The following is a 20,916-nucleotide window of genomic DNA, read 5'->3' as shown; positions in this document are numbered from 1 at the left end:
TCAGCCATTTATTGCAAACGAACCATTGGAAGGCTTTCAAAAGCCATCTTCTCTTGACCTAAGTTCAGCTGAATGTTTTAGCAGCATCAGCTTTACATAACACGCCAGTAGAGGGGAATTCTGGGGGTATAAAGTTTATGTTGATAAACAATCCTTGCTGACCAGGATCTCCCTCTCAAAGTTGAGTGGCTGTTCAGAGGATCACTGAGGAGCTGGGAAGTACAAGCCAGCTGCCCCAGAAAAATGTGATGACTTGCGTGTTTACTCTGAGTGTCTGATAAAATCCCAAAATATCTTATGACAGCAGGTAATTCTTTGCCAACATTTAGATTTCAGTGAAATGTCTTGATAGAGCCCTAGCACCCCAAATTAATTCCAGTTGGTGAGGACAGGAGAGCATCACATGGGCTGAGAACTGGGTGGGGAGGACCATGAACAATGGATTAGGATAAACAGCAGCGTGTCGAATTGTCAGGGGAGTGAAGGAGAGAGCAGCCTTGGGAGCTAAAGCTGTGCCAGTTGCTGCCCTCCATGGTGACTGCACAGAGTTAACCTCTGAAAGATCTCCTTGGGACCCTGCAGCACATCCAGGGAGCCCCCGAGGGCTCTTATGAAGTGGGATCTGTTCATTGTCAGTTACCTGGGAATGTTTTTTCAGGATATCCTTCATGGGGCAGGGCTGCCTTGATCCTGTCTGAGGTGTCCATTCAGCTTTTGTTCGTGCTCACAAGGACGCTCCCAGTTAATTAGCTGATATTTTGTCCAGGCATTTATTTACCACCAAATTACTAAGGGAGGGGCACAAGCTGAAAAATGAGGTGAGAAGCATAATAGGGTAGGCTGTGCTCGACTGTGATGTTCCATCTTCATGATCCCCTGGCTTAGGGTGAGAGCTGGGAAATTGCTGGTGTGGGTCCTTGCTGAAAAGCACCATTAGAAAAGCAGATCTGGGATGGGTCCTTCCTTTGCGTGTGCAAGGGTCCTGTGACTACAAACAGCATTGTCTAGGTGAGCAGAAAGGCTTTCTTCTCATGGCTGTTGGGCAGAGGGGCTGCAGGGCAGGAGGGTGACCAGCAGTCACATTTCACAGGCTGTGAGCAGAAGTTCAGCTTCTACATCCTGCAGCCAGGGGATGAGAGTGACCCCACAGCCTCAAAGCAGCACTGAAGTGTCTCTGAGCTGTGTGTGACAGTGCAGATCCCAATGTTCCATCCCAAATAAACAGAAAAGCAGCACCAGTATTCAGGTGTCGGCCTGAGAGGGTGATTCAGGCCTCTGGATTTCTGGAGACAAGGCTGCTGGGAACTCCTCAGTGAGATGTGGGAGGTAGCCAGCATCTCCTGAAATGAAAGGAGGATGAGACTGGGGCTTGAGAGTGATGTTCAAGGTTTTCAAGATAATGGATTTTGCAAAGGAAAACAAAAAAATCACCAACCTCACAGCCAAGATTGAGACAGGAAGGACAGAGAAAAGTGATTTTGGTTATCTGTGGTTGGTGGCAGCTGGCTGGGCAAGGACAAGAGAACAGGAAGAAGGGATAGTGTAAAGGACAGGACAAAAGGAGAGATGGATTACATCTTTGGAATGATGGAGCATCTCTTTTGCACCTGGGGGCCAGAAGAGCCTCACAGGTCTCAGCAGCTGCCAGTGTGACTGGGTTCCCCATCACCTGCTGGGCAGGGCCCTGTACTGACAGCCTTTCTGCCAGGGCAGTTTCCAGAGGGAATCCACTCTTGGTGGGATTGTGAGGTCAGGATCAGCTGCGTCCTAGAAGCCATCCAGGTCCTGGGGCACCCTGTGGGATGCAGTGTGGATGTGTCTGGATCCTGGTGAGGTGGATAGATGTTGCAGATCCCCCCTTGGGGCAGCAATGTGATCTGCTCAATTTCTGAGCGGTTCTTCCAAGCTTATTCTTGTAATCCTGTGATTTGTTGTCCCCCTGAACCCTGTGTTTGGACCCTTCCATGTTAGTTCTGTAGACCCAAAGGTCTGTCCAGGCTTTTCCAGGGCAGCTCCTCAGCACCACTGTACCTTCTACAGATTCATCAGAAACAAAGTCACATGCATGGGGTATTTAGACTGAGCACTTCGTACAAAAATGTTCTCCAGAAGAGGAGACCCCACTCTTTCCATCAGGTTTGCAGTGTTCTCAGGTCCCTGTAAATCCCTTTTTGGGATCTAGGTGGTTGTATTCCTCTGCATGGAGCTGCTCAAGGATGACTTGGGGAGATGATGAAGGGGGGGCAGTGGGACTGCAGAAGTGAAGGAGCAGCTCTGCAGGAATTTTGCTTTAGCAAAGGCTCTGAGTGCAGACCCTTCTTACCTGTCCAGCTCCACTGCCTTCTTACTTTTCCCTTGTCACTCCTGCATGGAGGTGAGAACCACCCATGCTTACAACACAGGATGAAACCTGCATTGTGCCCTGTCTTTGCCCAGGTCTTCCTTGGATCCCAAACTCCTTCCGCTTGTTGTCACTGCTGCTTAAAATGGCATTTGTGGTGGCATCCAGAGGTCCTGGCTGCAGCATTGTTCCCCTTGTGCTATTCACAGCACAGAGTCATAACAAGAGCCAGTCCCTGCCCCAAATATATTAAGTGGGATCTTTGAGAGAGGAAATGGAAGCACAGAGAAGGGATGTGAATTGTCCCACTTTACGCAACATTTCTGGGATAAAACCCAGCACTATTAATAGCTTTTTGCTCAACAACCATCTTTTGTTCAGAACTCTGCTTTTCACCTTAAGTTGTTTGTGTTGTGCAGGATCTGCTGCCCAGTTTGGTGAAGTTTCCCATTTTGTGACCTAAAGCTGGACATGAAGCAGGCCAATAAACCCATGTCCAGTTTGAACTTGGAATAATTTCCCTGCTTGGGCCATCACCCTGTTCCCTATTGTCTCCTCTTTGCCCACATTTTGCTGCTACATCATTGGTCTTTGTTTACAGTCACTTGTGTTCTGCAATGGCTCCTAGAAAATTACACCTTCCTATGTTCCTCTTCCCTAAATTCCTCCATGAAGTGGCTGGACAGCCAGCAAGGGTTGGCTCTCATCACAAAGTCAAATTTGCTTTACCTTCCTTCTCATTTGTTGCCTATGAATATTCTATAAAGTGATCTTTCTGCCAGAGAAATGTTTGTGGAAACAGAAACTGTTGATTAAATTTTAACGAAGAGTCACAGGAAGCAAATTTTAAAATTGCAACTGTATGTTTGTGATAATAAGAGCTCTGTCATTGCTGTCAGGGGCTAGAATTGATGCAGGCCACAAAATCTCTTCATCCAACCAAAATGAGCCAGAGTTTCTTGATTTCTTTTTTTTTTAAACACAAGCCACAAACTGCTCATGAGCAATTTACAAGCCAAAAATTAGCCAGGATGGCTTTCCAGAGAATAGTTCTGAAGAATATCGCAATAAGCAATATTCAAATATAAAACGAGGGAAAATAAGGATAAAAAAATTAATCAGGAAGAGCTGACATCCTGGAGACTCCTGGCAGCTGTAAATCAGCTTGGTTGGGGGACATTTCAGTGGAAGCCACCCATTGCTGTGCTCCAGTGGGGGTCCGGAGCTGCTCAGAACAATGCTGGGAAGCCGCACTCTGGACAAGGCAGGAGACACGCTGTGTTAGTGTCTCCACTGGGCAGTGCCCAGAGTCCCAGTCGGAATTTACAGCTCGATTTGCTGCTTCCCTGCAGCCCAGGGACGAGGGTGGCCCTTCTGCCTGGCTCCCTCGGCGGGCTGGGGGATCTCTGCCTGCCGGGGTCTCTCCTGCACGGGTCCCGCTGGGTTCCAGGCGGGCTCGGCTGCTGGCAGGGAGCAGACACTGTGCCCAGCGCTCCAGGATGGCACAGAGCCAGGGGGAAGGGGCACTGGGACAGCGTCACAGTGCGGGGTGGTAATTCCATCCACGCTTGGTGGGGTTTGGGCTGGTGGAAAAGCTGTCTCAGGGATGATCTTTAGCTTCTTTCCTGTGTTTGGATGAAAACCAGACCTGCGGTCACTTCTGGTACCGAGTGCTTTAAAGCCTTTCTTCAACCAACAGCAAAACTTTTAATCTTTCTAATATAACATTACAGAGAACAAACAAGTCTCTAATGCAAGCCCTGGGGTCTCTTGTGGGGAGATCCTGATAAAAACAGGGCTTTCTGTTTTGGAAATACCCTCTGGTGGATTTGTCTCTCACCAGAGACAATGGTGAACTTTCAAAGTAGGCAGAGACATGGGAAAAAAATATTGTAATTACTACTGCAAGTGGTTGGCTTTTGTCACGGAATGCTAGAGAATATTATTTTATAGGTTAAAAATTAAACATCTCCACCTCAGTATTAGGGGCTTCTCACTGAATTTATTTATCCAGATATTAAAGTTCTTTCTTCTGTGAATCCCTGCTTTGCGTGGCATTTCACCTGGTTGTGTGTGAAACATCAGGATGTTCTCTGGCCCAGAACTTCCTGGGAAGTTGAAACAGCAAAAAACTTTGCCAGCTGGGCTGTCGCATCTGACCTTCACTTGACCTCTGCCTGCCCTGGATTAACATCTTGTAACTGATCCCAAGTTTCTCTTATTTTTCCTTGCTTGCTGAAGTTAAGCACGTTTGAAAACACTCATTAAAGCTACCTCTCACAGCGAAGTCTGCTGGGGCAGGGAAGGAGGTGGATCCTCTGCTGGGATGGGGCTGGTGTGGGCTGGGGCTACCAGTGCCTCTGCTGATGCCTTGAGAGGCTCCCTGGAACAGAGGCTAGGCAGTGCTAAAGGAATAAAGTAGGAATTTATTAAAAAGGCCTTCACAGGATACACCTCCTTGGGCAGTGCAATAGTCCAGCTGTGGCTACAACCAAGATGGATGACAGGTCACAAGTTTCCATGCTTTTGTAAGTTTTGGTCCATTTAAATATTGGGGTTAATTGTCCAATTACAGCTCCAGGTTATGCAGTCCCATCCTCCCAGATTGATCTCCTCAATTCCCTGTTGTTTGTACTTTTTGGGCCTGAAGCTGCAGTGGTGCCCTTGGTTCTGGGGCTGGAAAAGGATTGTTTTGTGTGACTGAGCTGTGAGGAGAACTTGCTAACACTTCATATGAAGTTCAGAGTTATATACTAATTCAGTACAGAATCTGGAAAATATGAAACCTAAAACTTAAGGCATCACTGCAGTGAGGTGTTCTGGGGTTCCTGCTCTTCCTGACCTCAGATCTCACACCTCATTAGTTAACCCCTCTGTGGTGCTCATTCCACTTGAATACAATGGAGCTGAGGGAGGAGGACAGCCATGCCCAGCAGTGCTGGGTGCAGCCCTGGTCCTTGGCTTGCACACCTGGCTGTGATGGGCTCAGGGCTGGGCAGGGAGGGACAGGAGTGTGTGGCAAACCTGGCACCTCACTCAGAGATTTGGTCACGTTCTGCTGTTTGCAGTGGCCCGTGTCTTGATTTACCTGAAGGACTTGGTGCGTGTGTTTGGGGCTGTGCTGTACCCCCACAATGCAGTGAATCCTGTTTTTGCAGGTTTTCCTGAGTCACAGAATCATCACAGACTCCCAGAATGGTTCAGGTTGGGAGGAACCTTGGAAACCATCTCATTGCACACCCCAGCCAGAGGCAGGGACACTTCCCACTGTCCCAGGCTGCTCCAAGCCCCTTCCAGCCTGGCCTTGGAGACTCCAGGGATGGGGCAACCTCAGCTTCTCTGGGCACCCTGTGCCAGGGCCTGCCCACCCTCACAGGGAAGAATTTCTCCCTGCAGTGCTCCCACCAGTCCATAATGGTCTGTCTGCTGTCCTCCCATCCCTGGAGAGCCCAGGTGGTGCAGGCAGTTCCTGTTAGAGGAATTTCAGCTCCACTCTAACTGAGTTCTTCTCCTCTGTGTTTTAGAGCAACAGTCCTTTGATTCATAGAGCTGTAAAACATCCAGTAGGGTTTTATTTTTCATCCCTTTCTAGATCCAATGACATTCCACTAATGGTCATTTGCATCTGCAAATTCTTTCCTGAAAGCTTTTAGCCTTTAGCTTTGCCATGACGTAAGGGGTCTATATATGGTTTCATGTACAGATTTCATAATAAACATTTAATGAAATGAGGGTTTTTTTGCTAACCTAGATTGTTTTGTCTCCCGGGGTGAGTTTTTCAATCACTTTCCTTTGGTGATTGAAAGATGATGGATGCCACCCGGGTCTTTACCAGGGTTCTAGGGCAAGTAATTTGTGCTTAGTGCTCAGTGACTGGAACAAAGGATTAATATGTTTTAAAGTTTTGGATGCTTGGGGTAATTTCTTTGTTGGCTGGGTCTGGACTGGCAGTCCACAAAGCATGGGTGGGCAATTTTTCTAGCTGATTGTGAAGATAGAGATAAAGCTATATTTTATGAATTGCTGTTTCCAAGGTCATCTGGAAATTGAGCACTTCATAAAACATATCTTTGTTCAAAGATATATTTGATTATATAAAATATGATCCCAGAATCAATTGGGTACAAACAAGATGTTGCCTTTAGGGTTGAAAACACATTGTTAGAGGCATGAAGAGCAGAAATTGTCGCTGCTGTCTTTGTGTGGCTATTGTTTTTGGTCTTAATAGGAACAGAATGAATGACATTTTTCCACCAGACCACTTATGCTCAACTATACCTCCAGGACAACTTCCTGGCCAAAAATATTCAAAACAAACAAACACAATAGCAATTCTACTCCAATTACATTGTTTGCAAACCAGCTAGTGTTCATAGAGTACTAGGTTTGGCAAATCCAAGCACTCCAGCCCCTGGATTTTAGTATTGGATATTTGCATGTGCATGCCTTGGTTGTGTTGTGCTCCTCAGGTGGGTGTTTGTGCATGGGCACCTCCAGTATTGTGGCAAAAGCACAGCCCAGTTGTCCTAACAGTTTGGGTATTGGGAAGACATCCCTGCCCAGTGACCAGCTGCTCATTGATTTCAATGGAGCTGAGATTTCAGCCTCGGGCTCTGCACCCAATCATACACCAATTTCAAAACTTTCACTGGAAAGAAGAGTAACTGGATTTTTAAGTGTGGGAAAGACAGAGGAGGAGGAATTTATCAGTTGCTCTTAAATATAAGTGGAGCCAGGATTTGTAAGAGGAGGGTGGAATTTCTGGCTTTGTGGCACATTTTCATAGGATCATAGAATCATTAAGATTGGAAAAGACCTCTAAGATCCCTTAGTTTGTGTTGTCAGAGGAATCTTATAGAGAGCAAACCTAAATCAACAAACCTGCTTATAACTTTCCAGTAAATTTTCTTTGGTGATGGGAATGGTCATGAGAATATAGATTGCTGTAACTCTCCATTTAAATAGATATATTAAAAAAATATAATAGTGCTGTAGGTTGGTGTTGTAGTCACTTGTCCCTGAGACAGAAGTCCCTTAGTTTGTGTTGTCAGAGGAATCTTATAGAGAGCAAACCTAAATCAACAAACCTGCTTATAACTTTCCAGTCAATTTTCTTTGGTGATGGGAATGGTCATGAGAATATAGATTGCTGTAACTCTCCATTTAAATAGATATAAAAAAAAAAATTATAATAGTGCTGTAGGTTGGTGTTTGTTGTAGTCACTTCTCCCTGAGACAGAAAGCTACAGGAACTTAGTTAAAGAAACTTGTGTATTAGGGAAGGTATGGAACACGTAGGGAGGAAAAATGTATTTTTTCTGGCTTCAGCAAAGTGCTTTCCACGCTTCCTTCCAACCTCAAATCCACAGATCTCTGACTTTTCAGCATCTTCACACTTCGAGTCATCTGTGTCGTTTCACCAGTGTCTGTTCTGTGTGAGGCAGCTGAGAGTGTCCTCAGCAGACCCCAGGACCTGGAGGAGTGGCTCCTGCGTTGTCACCTGCGTCTCCAGCTCCCAAAGTGGGACCTCTCCCAGGAGCACAGAGAGGAGCCTCTGACTCCTGCTGGATACCTCTGTGGGAGAGGCACGACAGCAGGGACATCTCCGGTGTCCTTGGAGAGCTTTGGGTTATTAACCCTTGCTGCTCTCTGCAGTCACTGCACAGGTGTTCCCTCGGACAGTGGAGGTGAGGTGTAAATGTCCCAAGTGAGCCACAGGGTCTAGTGCTGGATCCCACATTGGAGTCCCTGCCCTCTGTGGGTGGGGAGGCCCTGGCACGGGTTGTCCAGAGAAGCTGTGGCTGCCCCATCCCTGGCAGTGTCCAAGGCCAGGTTGGACAGGGCTTGGAGCAACCTGGAATAGAGGAAGGTGTCCCTGCCCATGGAAGGGGGCAGAATGAAATGAGCTTTAAGGTCCCTCCCAACCCGAACCTTTCTATGGTTCCATGACTCCATGATCACTGCTCCTGGAGAAATATAGCTATTTGTTAATTGAAAGGTCAAAGAGTGGTTACAGCAAAATGCTGCCCCTTGGAAATTTAAATTTGTCCTTGTTGTTTACCTGTCACATAGCCCTGCTCAGCACACCAAGATCTGAGACAGTGGCTACAAAGACTGCCATGAGAATGTCTGACCATGCTTTGACATAAGTTGCCTGAAGTATAAATCACATTACAGATATTATATTATGTTTAATCCTCTGGGTTTGGAGCCTGTAGCTACCCACTGGGGGCCGAGGCTGGCATGGGGCAATGTGTCAGTGTCACACCAAGGTTCTCTCCCGCAGGCTCTGGGCTGTGTGTGGTCTGTGGACGTTGTGTCCACCCATGCAATAAAGCCAGGGTTGTTCTACAGCTTCACTCAAATCCAGCCCTGTTACCTCCAGGGGTGTTGCAGGGTCACAGACTCTGAGGAGTCCTTCTGACCCTGCCACCAAGGAGCTGAGTCCCCTCAGAGTTCTGGCTGCACACGCCACAGCCTGCCTGGGTGCACAGCAGGGACTGCCTTTTGCCCTCTCCACAAAAACCTGGAAAAAACAAGGACAAACACCGAGTGTGTTGTGATTTCTTTTCAATCAGATCCCATGTTTCCATTCCTTCTGGCAGGAGGGAGCTTTCCCCAGAACGGGTCCCTTCTTTGACAGGTTGGCATTTGCAGCCAAAGTCCAGGAGATCAGGAGCTGCTGCTGCTGCTGCTGAGGTTCAGGTTTGTCTCCTTGTCAAACGAAGGCCAAATTAAACCCAAGGCAAAGAAGCATCGCCTCTGATCAACACACTGGAGCCTGGGGGCTGCATCAGGCAGGAAGTGAGATGTATCACAGTGGGGAGGGTGCTGACCCCCAAGACGTGTCTGGTGTCCCAGCCTGTGTGGTGATGTGCCCGGAACATAGCTCCTTACTTTGCACTAGAGATGACAGGAATGGGAAAAATTCCTTTCAGTTAGGAATTGCCATCTTGGCAAATGTTTGTGATTGAATCTGGAGCAGGTTGAGGCTGCCTATGGAAAGATGAATTCTGTAATTTTCCATGTCAGAGAATGTGTAAGTACTTCCATCTGAGGCGGGGATGTCTGTGCAGGCAGTGGGATTTTGAAAAGCAAAGTGTGGGAACTCTCCAGAAGGGGCTTAGGGACTCTTTGAGACCTGGCTCGGGCACGTTTCATGCCTCCAGATCTTGTCCTTCAGTGGAAGTCTCAAGGACTGTGCCTGGGGCATCTTTTAGGTGTCTGGGTTCCTGTGAGAGAGCTGGGGGCTCAGACCCATGGAGACACCGCTGGATCTGCAGCATCTCCAGCCCAGCACAAGAGAACAGTGGAAGCCCCAGCACCAAGGTGGAAGGGCTGTCCTGAGACCAAAGGCTTGGGCAGGCTGAGAAACACAGCTCCCTTCCAGGAGATCACCTGTGCACCTTCCTTCCCCTCTACTCTGGCACAGGAGGGGTGTCCTGGCCTGGGGACACTTGGGTGAGGGTCTTGTGTGGAAAGCCATGGCTCGGATACTGGCACATCAAGGATCACCTTTAGCCTGTGGGTTTGTAGGTCTTATCTCTCCTTGCATCTCTTCCATTCCTGTGAGAAAGCATTTTTCATCTTCCCTTTTCCATGCCAAAGGGAATTCAAGCTCAGTTGCCTTCTTCCTCAGCTGCTCAGAGAGACACAGAAGGGTCTTGTCCTCCCAGGTCTGCAGTTCCACCAACCTAAACACTCTGTGTGCCAGGCAGAGTGGGGCAGCCTCCAGTGGCTCACACTACAGCCCTTGGAGGAGGCCAGGACAAGAAATCCCACCTGCCCATGGCATCAGTCATCCAGAGATCCCAGATGTGTCTGTGTGGAGCATCCCCACGGCTCGGGAAGCAGCGTCTGTGGCTGGTATTGCTGGCTGTTCCAGAGCTCATGGAGCACCTTTCCCAGGCTGGCTGCTCCTGCCTTTTGCTGCTGAGGGGTTGTTTATGTAGGATGCTCTGTGGGTCTTGTGTGGAAAGCCATGGCTCGGATACTGGCACATCAAGGATCACCTTTAGCCTGTGGGTTTGTAGGTCTTATCTCTCCTTGCATCTCTTCCATTCCTGTGAGAAAGCATTTTTCATCTTCCCTTTTCCATGCCAAAGGGAATTCAAGCTCAGTTGCCTTCTTCCTCAGCTGCTCAGAGAGACACAGAAGGGTCTTGTCCTCCCAGGTCTCCAGTTCCACCGACCTAAACACTTTGCCAGCCTCTGTATGCCAGGCAGAGTGGGGCAGCCTCCAGTGGCTCACACTGCAGCCCTTGGAGGAGGCCAGGACAAGAAATCCCACCTGCCCATGGCATCAGTCATCCAGAGATCCCAGATGTGTCTGTGTGGAGCATCCCCACGGCTCGGGAAGCAGCGTCTGTGGCTGGTATTGCTGGCTGTTCCAGAGCTCATGGAGCACCTTTCCCAGGCTGGCTGCTCCTGCCTTTTGCTGCTGAGGGGTTGTTTATGTAGGATGCTCTGTGGGTGGGATGTGGTTTTGTCACCACTCCATTGTTGGACTCTGTTTGGGCACTCTGCCCGAGGATGATTAATGATGTTTTGAGTTGAGGCTCTGAGGTGCTTGCAGGCATACTGCAGGTACCAGAAGTAAAAGAGGTGTTGTTATCATCAAGGTACTTCAGTGTTATATCAAGTGTAATCAGAAGTGAATTAATTAAAGCAATGTGTACATGTAAATCCTTTTATGGTGGATGTTCAAACAACTCATATAGTGTAGATTAGAGCTCAGCGTTTCAGACTTTTGTAACCCTCTCCTCTCCGTGAGAAGGCAGAGGGTGCCAGGACTGCTGTCAGAGGACAAACCTCTCCTGCAAAGGTCTTTTTGTCAAATGTGGTTCTTAAAACAAGTTAGCAAATTGTGTGCATTTATCAATCCTGGCTTCGGCGTGTTTCAAGGTTAATTTTTACAGCTCACACAACTGGTGTAGGATGGGATCTAATGGTTGCTTGGGTTTCATCTGACCTTGGAGTGAGCAAAAATCTGTAGAAAAATTGTATTTTTTGTTGGTCTCAGCTCTACCAGGATTAAACTTGCTTTTTGCAGCATGACATACCCTTGACGTGGTTGTCACTTAGAAAAATTGCCTGGAAATACATCTGGCTCTTCTGTCCAACAGCTCAGGCATTGTGAGGCTGGTGATACTCCACCCCACGGAGAGGAGACACAAATTTGGATGGAGGAGGGGCTGAAAGGATTGCAAGGTGACCAGAGATACAGATCCTAAGCTCTGACAAGCAGAGTCAAACCCTTCTTTTTTCAAGTTCAAGCCCCTGTTTTGGTGAACTTGGCAGCAGTGGGGGCCGAGCTGGGGGTGTTGGCAGCCCAGCTGTGGAGGAGACCACAGCTGGCAGGGCTGTTCCATGGGAGCCAGAGGGTGAGGAGCTTCAGCTCTACCTGTCCAGGGTGATGGGTGACTTGGGTGACCCTGGACCTGTGTTTGGGCTCTGACAGAAGCTGTCCCGGCCCAACCTGTGTGGAGGAGGCTTGGAAGCTGGGAATTAATGGAAACATAATGAATGAGACCTGGACCCTGCCTGGCACACATCTAAAGCTGTTTGCTCAGGACAGTGTGCTATTTTGATATGTGTGAAGCTAGTGACTTTGTTTTTCCAGCATGCTGGAAAAAGTATCAAACAAGGAGGAGATAAAAATGACCCCAAATGCTCAGAGCACTAAGAAAGGGGGGCACTCAATCAATCCCCTGATCTTTTTGAACTTGATTAATGGTTTTCAGAGTTGCAACTCTGTGATTTGGACAGGGCAGAGATGGGAAATGGGTCAAAAGCTGAAAGTGTACCTAAATGTAAAATTTTGACATACTCCAGTATTAGCACTCCATGTGCTGCTCTGGTCTCAAGCTGCTTTAGTTTACTGTTGGAGAAGGTTGAAAGGTGATTCAGTCATAGTTTACAAGTACCTAAAAAGGGAAGGGGTTTCTGCTAGATGGGATTCAAATTTACCAGAGAAAGGCAGAGATCTCTTGGCTGGAAGCCAAAGTTAGAGAAGTTCAGACTATGAATAAGAACTGCAGTTTAAACTTTTTATGAGTGAAAACCAGAGGAAAGTCTTTGTCTGGAATTAAGCAGAGTCATCAGCAGTGAATGGCTCTAAATGAAGATTTCTGTGTTTTTCTGAAAGCAGCAGGAATTATGAAGTGAGGCTTTCCAGCCCAGAGCAGCCCATCCCAGAGACCAAGGCCAAGCTTCCCTTTTGCCCAGAGCAAGGCTCTGGATGCTGTTTCCCAGGCTTGGGGCTCTGCCTGCTCTTCCCACGCTGCTGTCCAAGCACAAGCCCTGCTGCAGTGCAGCAGAAAGGGCACAGATGTGTCAGGGAGAGCAGCTCTGCCTCTTTGTGCACAGCCCTTTTCCCAGACACAGTCCAGAATATTTCGGGATTGGATTCCCCTTTCACTGCTCTGTCTGATTCAGCTGGGGGATTGCAGTCCATGGAGTCCACAAAGTGTGGCCTGGAGCTGAATACACTGTCTCTTTCCCTCCTGTAGTGAGACACCAAAAACATGTAGACTGGGGTGGAAAGATGTTCTCCTCCCTGTTTTTGGGCAGGACTCTGCTGGAGGGGTGGGATGCCCTGTGTGTGTGTGTGTCAGCTCTTTGGTTTCTTTGGATCTGCCTGCCTAGGAATGTCCTGTAATCATCACTGGTGGCATGTGCAGAGTTTTAGGTGAGACATGATTCATGTTGGTGGGGAGATCGTGGAGAGTTCCTTGCTTGTTCTTGGCCCTCTTCTTCCACGGGGGTCAGGTCCCTGGGGTTTGCTCTGCTCTTGCCAGCATTTCAGTGCAGAGGGGCAGGGCTGACACCCCTTCCTCCCAGCAGTTTCCAGTTTCTCTTCCACTCAGGGTGATGGTAGCACATAGAACTATGGAAAGGAGGCGAGAAGAGAATATTCTTCCACCCCGCCAGGACTCAGTTGCTATATCAGTTTTAACACCAGTTCAACTTCTTTACATCCTACTACTCGTTCTAGCTTATAAAATATTGGAATTCTTCACACCTGTGGCTTCTCTGAAATGACACAAGAGTTCTCCCTTCAGTGACAGGTATCTCAGTCCAAATTAACCCATACTGTTCCATATGCTGCCTGCTTCATAATTCTGCAGACCACCAGGCTGGAAATAAAACAAAGCAGATGCAGCCATGCCAAGGTCAGGACCTTCCCTGTATTTAAGGTGTATGGATAATGTTGGCATGGGACAGGGTGACCTCAGGGTACAATTGGAGCTAACTGACACACACATTTAGACAGAATAAATATTTGAGAGTCTATTTCTCTATTCCCCAAAATGACCTCTATAAAAGCAAGGTCCTGTTTACCTTCCTGGCTCTCTGTGCAGTGTTCTGAGAAGAGACCAGCTCTCTTCTCCCTTCACTGCCTTCCCGCTCTTCTGGGCAACCCATTTCCAGGCAAGGATCAGGGATATGGGCTTCACAAAACCCATGACACCTTGGATTTTCACAGAATTCCTAAAGTTTGGTGAAAGCTGAGATCATTTCTGGTCAGAAGTCCCTGTTTGTGCCAATGCACAGTGACCTGGGAAGCAGTGAGAGATGTCAGTGCACAGCCTGCAACCATTGCCTGCAGCTGACCCAGTGGTTTTGTGCTGTCCCTGTCCCATTAGAAAATCATGAAATGGTTTGGGTTGAATCAGCCTTAGAGAACCTTAAAACTCATCACATTTCAACTCCCTGCCACGGACAGCAACACCTTCCACTATCCCAGGCTGCTCCAAACCATGTCCAACCTGGTCTTGGACACTTCCAGGGGTCCAGGGGCAGTCACAGCTGCAAGGTCTGATGTGCCTGGGACCACGTTAGCCACCCCCAGCCTGGGCTTGCCTTTCAGTCACTGTGAGCTCTGCTTGGCTAACTCCTGTTACCCTGAGCTGTTCCATTTCTATCCATGCTGAGATCCTTTTGATTAAGGGCAATTTAGCTTCTCATTCCCATCAGGAATATGAGAGTGCTGAGAGCTTCCTACCGAGCATATTCCTGATGATCGCTGTGCTTTTTATTATTTCATGTAAGATCCCTTTTGGTGAGAACAGTCTTTAAATACTATCAACCTACACTAACTTAGCTTGGCATGAAGAACTAGAGGAGACATACAAAGGTCTGTAGAACAGTGATTGCTGTGATGAAACCCATCCAGTCCCTCAGCCTTTGAGTGCTCTGCCATTTCACAAGATCAGATGCACAAAGCAATTAGAAGGTGGTTTGTGCATATTAGAAAGAGGAAATTATCCATCTGTAACACACCTCAGACAAGGAGAAACCATTGTTACCAATATTCTTAAGGCAAAGCCAGCAAGCTGCTGTTTCCTTTTTTAAGGTTAACACTGAGAAAGAAAAAGGGAGTTAGAAGAGTGCAGAGCTGTCAGTTGAAAGAAAAATTGCAAGCCTGCTAATCCTTTCTTATCAGGTTTAATATAAAGCCTGGCAGAGATTGATAAGAAGTGTCTCCCTCTCTGTCTGATGTTCCAGGTGCATGGTAAAAATCACCTCTCTGAAACACCCACGTGCAGAGCCAGGCTCCAGGCTGGAAAGGCTGCTGGCCAGCCTGACACTGCTGGCATAAAACCATTTAAAAGACCTATTATTTAATTTTTCTCCTTGCAGCCTGAAGAATGGCTGTTCCTCCTAACTCCTTACACATGCAGGATTTTCTTGCAGCCCCCCTCAGTGGTTGCTGCTCTGCTGATGTTGAGCTGAGCAAGGTCTCTGCATGTGGGGCACAGGGGGGGCCTGCTCCCTGTGACCTGCCTCTGCTCCATCTGCACTAAAACATTCTGGCTGGGGCTGCTGGGGCTGTGGGACTGGCAGCACACCTGTGGCAGCCACAGAGGTCAGGTAGATGTTGATAATCTGCAGCAGCAATGGCCAGGAGCAGGGGGAAAAAAATCTGCTAAGAGCTTGAGCTCATGCATGGTGGGAGAGCCTGGAGAGCTCAGCAGAGCTCTGCAGGGACAGGAGACACAGGGTCCTGCCTGCATGGGTAGGGCTGCTGTGGAACCATCAAATCTGATCATGGGAGCCTCCAGAGCTGGGGGGTTCCTCTGTTCTCTGTGTGGATGTTTCTGACTCCATGCTCCTTCCCTGTGTGCTGTTTTCCCTCTCTGTCTCCTCGTGGCAAGGAGCTTGGCCCAGGGGAAGGGCTTGGGGGGTTCCTCTTGTGCGTGCACAGCTCTGAGAGGGGCAGGTTTCACAGTGTCCCCTTTCTCTTTCCCTAGCTGTTCCTCCCAAACTGAAGAAACTGAAAAGCCCAAATGTTCACGTGGGTGAGAAGATTTCCCTGAAATGTGAGGCGACTGCTGGAAACCCTCAGCCATCCTACAAATGGTTTAAAGATGGGAAGGAGCTGAAGAAGAGTAAAGACATCCGGATCAAGTATGGGAATGGGAAGTAAGTATGACACAGAGCTGCTCTGCCTCTGCTCACTCAGGGTCTGGGTCTGGGGCCATCTGGCTGGAGATGCTGCTGTGCTCCCCAAGTCTCTGCTGAGCAGCACTGAGGGCTCCCTCAGAGCCACAGGACCACCCTCAGCCCAGTCACCATGGCCAGGAGAGCAAGCAAGATCCCCAGTGTCCTCAGAGAGTCATGGAGAGAGGAGCAGGGCATGCACAGGGAAGGTGTTGGGTTTGTGGATGGGCTGTCCTGGGGTCAGAGAGGCACTGGATACCTGAGGCAGATGTCCTGTGACATGGGGAGGCTTTCCCTGGTAGCTGTGGGCAGCTCAGGTTGCCTGGGGTGACTCCTGCTCTGTGATTAGGGGTTGGATGCAGAAGTACCCAAACCCAGCTGTTGCCCCATCACTCAGCAGCCCGGCTGTGGGAGGAATTGGTTTGTTCCCTCCTGAATTTAGGTGGACACAGAAGTGTCTAAGGCCACTGAAAAATCACAGAATGACAAATTAGGGCTGGAAGGGAGCTCTGGAGATCATCCAGTCCAACCCCCCTGCCAAGGCAGGGTCACCTGGAGCAGGTGACACAGGAATGTGTCCAGGTGGGGTTGGAATGTCTCCAGAGAAGGAGACTCCACACCCTCCCTGGGCAGCAGTTCCACTGTTCTGCCACCCTCAGTGCAAAGAAGTCCTTCCCCATGTTGGGATGGAGCTTTTCATGATTTAGTTTATGGCCATTGCTCCTTGTCCTGTCCCTGGGCACCACTGAAAAGAGGCTGGCACCATTCTCTGACACCCCTTGGAGATATTTATGTGCACGAATGAGATCCCCTCTCAGTCTGCTCTACACTGAGCAGGGCTGAGATGAAAGATTACCTCACCACACTGATCAGGTGTCATGGTCATCTGCAGAGACCTTGTCTTGTGCAAATCCTTCCATCTGTCCACCCAGGGCAAGCTCCCTCACATCTGCCCTGAAGTCCCCACCCAGCAAAGCTCTCAGGTGGCTCTCAGTGGCTGTCACCCTCAGCACCACCTCATGCAGACAGGGCTAAACCTGGAGATAGAGACCCCAGTGACCAAGCTGAGGGGTTCTCACTGGGAATGGATTCAAATGAATCCATGTTGATATTTCTCAAGGCCCAATATTTACATATGATATATCTTAAAATTATTCCATTATCATGGCTATGCTTGCATTCATACATCCTGACCTAGCCAGCAAAAGTCAGCTTGCAACTGCCTGACCCGTTTGAAAATTTGATTCTAATTCTTTGCTAACATATGTTGTGGGTGTGTGAATACAAGGTCATCATGGACTTGTTAGAGTAGCAATTTTTAAAGAAAGAAGAAGCCACTACAAATCAGTTAGAAAAATCTCTCTGTGTCTGAATGGGGCGTTGCCAATTGCCCTAATTTAATTTCAGTCCTGTTTGGTTTGGTTTCAGAGTCACACCCAAGATGGTTGACCTCCTTTGTAATAATTCCAGGGCTTGTGGCTGTTTGGGATGAGGCAGTGAGGTGGTCAGGGCATCCCGGATTACTGGGTGCTGCCTGCTCAGGAAGGGCTGTCTGGGCTTGCAGGCAGCAGAGACAGGGCAGAGCTGTGCCTGCCTCTCTGTGTCCCAGTAATGGGCACCCAGGTGGGTAATAATTAGTATTGAATCTGTGGTTCTCAGAAGGTTGATCAATCTCTTTAGTCTATTATCATTATTAAGAAATGTCTTGCTTTTATAGACAGTAATGATATACCTGGACCTAAAATTGGTCCTCTAATCTAAATACCATCACCACTGGCTAATTAAGAAACTACTTTTTGGTGAACAAATCCTTATAACACATTCTACATGTTCACAACAGGTGTAGCAAGCGAAGAAGATAAGAATTGTTTCTCTTTCTTTTTTCTAATTTTCTCACAGACTTTTCCCAGAAAGGTCTGAGAAAGTTATGTGTTGCTCTCCGTGGCCAGAGGGCTGCTGCCACATTTCTCCTCTGCTGCCCTCACTGTTTTTGGTGTCTCTTGTCAGTCTCGTGGCCTTGGTTGTTTAGCAGTGGCTGCTGGGGCTGGGATGCCCTGGAGAAGTGTCTGCAGCACGCTCTGCAGCCAGGCATGGGAATCCTGCCTGCCCAGGGGGCTGGGGAGCAATTTCCCTCAGAGCTAGAGAGCAGCCAGCCCCAGAGCAGACACCCAGCACTGCCCTGCTGTGCTCCCAGTTATCCCAGCCCTTCCTTTGCTCCTGGCACCCCGTGTCCAGCACGAAGCTGTGGCAGGATGGCATCCCACCCCCAGCGATCGATGGGGACATTCAGTCCCTGGGCCAGGGACAGGAGCAAATGGAAGGAAGGTGCTTCCCTTTCCTCAGGACACTGCTGTCAAGTCATAATTTTGCATTTACCAGTTTCCATGGCAACATGTTGGCTCTCCAGTGAGAGGCCAAAGATGTGTGGTGCTGGAAGGGCTTCCTGCTGGCAAAATAAGCCCAAGGATAAACATTTTAAGGAAAGCTGAGCACCAGCCTGCTCCGGTGTCTGAGACTCCCTCAGCAGCAAAGGTGTGAGCCCAAAGCATTCCCAGAATTGCTTCCCATCCCAGCCTCTGCTCCCTGCTGCCATTAAAATGTGCCTGTCTTGTGCTGGGACCAGGCTGTGGGGACTGGACTCAAGCAGCTGTTGAGCAGGAACAAAAAGAAATGGCCCCAAGCTGTGCCAAGGGGGGTTTGGAACCAGGCTGTGGAGACTGGACCCAAGCAGCTGTTGAGCAGGAACAAAAAGAAATGGCCTCAAGTTGTGCCAAGGGAGGTTTTGGTATTAGGGAAAAAATCTCCACTGAAATGATGGTCAGGCATTGGAACAGGCTACGCAGGGAAGTGGTGGAAGGTCAAAAACTGTGTAGATGTGTCACTCGGGGACACGGCTCTCTGATGGCCTTGGCAGTGCTGGGGGGATGGTTGGACGGGGTGATCTCAGAGGGCTTTTCCAACCGAAATGACTCTGTAGTTCTGTGGGACGGTTCTGAGATAATTACCCCCCAGTGAGCATTTGCCCCTTGTTTAGCAGTGCAGGAACACTTCCCTGAGAGCATCTGGGTGGGTCTGTGCACACCCACCCTGGCATTGCCACCTCTGTCCCCTGCACCGTGTTTGCTGGGCCCCAGAGCTGAAGAACTCGAGGCAGAGTGTTCACTGGCATTGGACCTGCCTCCTCTGGTCTTGACTGCATGGAACAAACACTGAAAACTGCTCAGAGCAGGCTGAGGGCTGAGAGAGCCCTCATGACTTTGATGTCTTCATTATGCAGCTGGTGGGGCCAAGTTTAGCGGAGGGACATGTGATATGGGTGTAGAGCATTACTCCCAGCGTGTTGGGAGGGGACTCCAGGGAAGGAGAAGCATCCCAAACTGTAAATCTCTGAAAGGACATCTTACTCTATAATGATTACTTTAAGAATAATGGGATTTATACATCTGGCTCCACTTAGAGATAGCACTGGTCTCCAGATAATCCTCTGTGCTTCCCTTCAGTTCAGAGTGGGGATTTCAGAGGGCCAGAAATGGAGCACTGGGAAGGGACCTTCACAGGGAAAGTACACAAGGCAAAAACTTCTCAGGCTGTGCAGGACCTGGCCAGGTGCACAGGATCATTTCTTTGGAAGTGTAACACCTAATAGAGTTTTCTCTTGGAGCCAGGCAAAAGGAGCCCTCCAGCAAAGTGATGTCCATGGTGTTTCCCTTGGCCCTGTGAGGCCCTGGAAGAGCTGGGCACAGCTGAAATCTGTCCCCAGCACTGAGATCTTTAGCATGCAGAAGATTAGAATGGGAGACAAGAACATGGTTGCCCTCTGTGATTCATTCCTGGCTTTCCTCCCCGTGTGTTTAAAAAGCCTTGAGGTTTCTAACTAGAAAGTATGACTGAAGCTCATTTTTTTGGTGATCAGGTTTTTGTTTGATCTCTAGAAAAGGGGATCTCTTTCAAAATAAGGGATGTATATGTTGTAAGGAGGAGAGGAGCACTTAACTGCATGTCAGCTTTTCAGCTTTTCCATCAATCATTTTCCCTCTTCTTTTTAAACTTACCATCAAAACTTCTGGTGCCATCAGGCAAAGGAGTCAGGTTTTTTTAATGGATATTTGCTGGAGGGAGGGGAACAATTCTGATTCCTCCTTTCTGAACTTCATGTTCCATCTGTAATTAGTGACAGGCTGGGGCAAGCCCAGCTTGCATGAAGGGGAAACCTCTTTAAGGTGGAATAAATTCTTGGCTGGAATTTTATCTCCATCTCAATTTAGATAAAACACAGTTGATGGGAAACCCAGAGAAATTACCAAGAAAGAATTGCCTGTGGTAGTGGAAATACAGCCTAGTGAAGGGCTCTCCCCCCAAGCTGCCAAAGTGATGCCATTTTTGGCTGAGTGTGTCTGAGGTGTGACTGAGGCTCCCGAGAAATTCAGGTTGGGTTTTGACTTTCTGACTATCCTGGCAAATGGTCAAGTGCCAGCTGTGGAGGAAGTCAAGGGAGTTTTTGCTTGTGGAGGTGTAGAGGACCTTCCCCTCTTGAAGTCATGCTCAAGGCTCAGCCTGGGACACGCAGATGTTCAGCAGGAGCCCAGGAGCCTGTGAGTCCCCGAGCTGTGCCTGTCCTTACAGCCCTTTCCCTTTGTGTGCTCTTCTACCAAGGGACGCTGCTGGGGTGATGAAGTAGGCGTATCATTAGATTGGAGAGGGTTGGCAGTTCAGTTTGGGACAGGCTGACCATATGACATCCCTTGGGAGTAGTGTCCTACTTTCAGTATCACCAGGAATCCCTATTGTTAGCCTGTAAGTGGAGCCAAGGGATACCCTCCTCTCCTGTTTCTGTACAGTAGTCCCTGAGGCGATGCCACTTGAGCAGATTCATTGCTGGGGTCTTCCTTGTAGGGCTCCCAGTTGTAGATTATTCCCCACCCACAATGAATGGGGCTGTGGTCTTCCCTGTACAGCTCACTGCACTGGAATGAAGGCCAAAAAAAAAAAAATAATGCCAAAGCAGCAGGGGAAAGAGAGTGCCAATAAAGATAAATGATTTCCTAATTAAGCCTGGAGACAAGGAGGGGCAAAGAGGACTGTTGAAGCCTTGTGGGAGCCAGAGTGAACCCAAGCAGGCTATACCACCAC

General features: G+C 48.7%; 1 protein-coding gene across 6 annotated transcripts in view; it reads left to right on the top strand.

Moving 5' to 3' along the window:
* Window positions 1-20,916, top strand: part of NRG2 (neuregulin 2) — a 155,832-nt gene that overhangs the window by 82,622 nt on the left and 52,294 nt on the right. For all 6 annotated transcript variants that reach the window (XM_039704401.1, XM_039704402.1, XM_039704400.1 and 3 more), the window contains exon 2: window positions 15,597-15,768. In XM_039704401.1, coding sequence (XP_039560335.1) covers window positions 15,597-15,768 — 172 coding nt within the window. The remainder of the gene's footprint in view (window positions 1-15,596; window positions 15,769-20,916) is intronic.

The sequence above is a fragment of the Passer montanus genome, unplaced genomic scaffold (genome assembly GCF_014805655.1).
Source record: "Passer montanus isolate IOZ18808 unplaced genomic scaffold, ASM1480565v1 scaffold174, whole genome shotgun sequence".
Taxonomy (NCBI): domain Eukaryota; kingdom Metazoa; phylum Chordata; class Aves; order Passeriformes; family Passeridae; genus Passer; species Passer montanus.
This window is presented reverse-complemented; position numbering and strand designations above follow the sequence as displayed.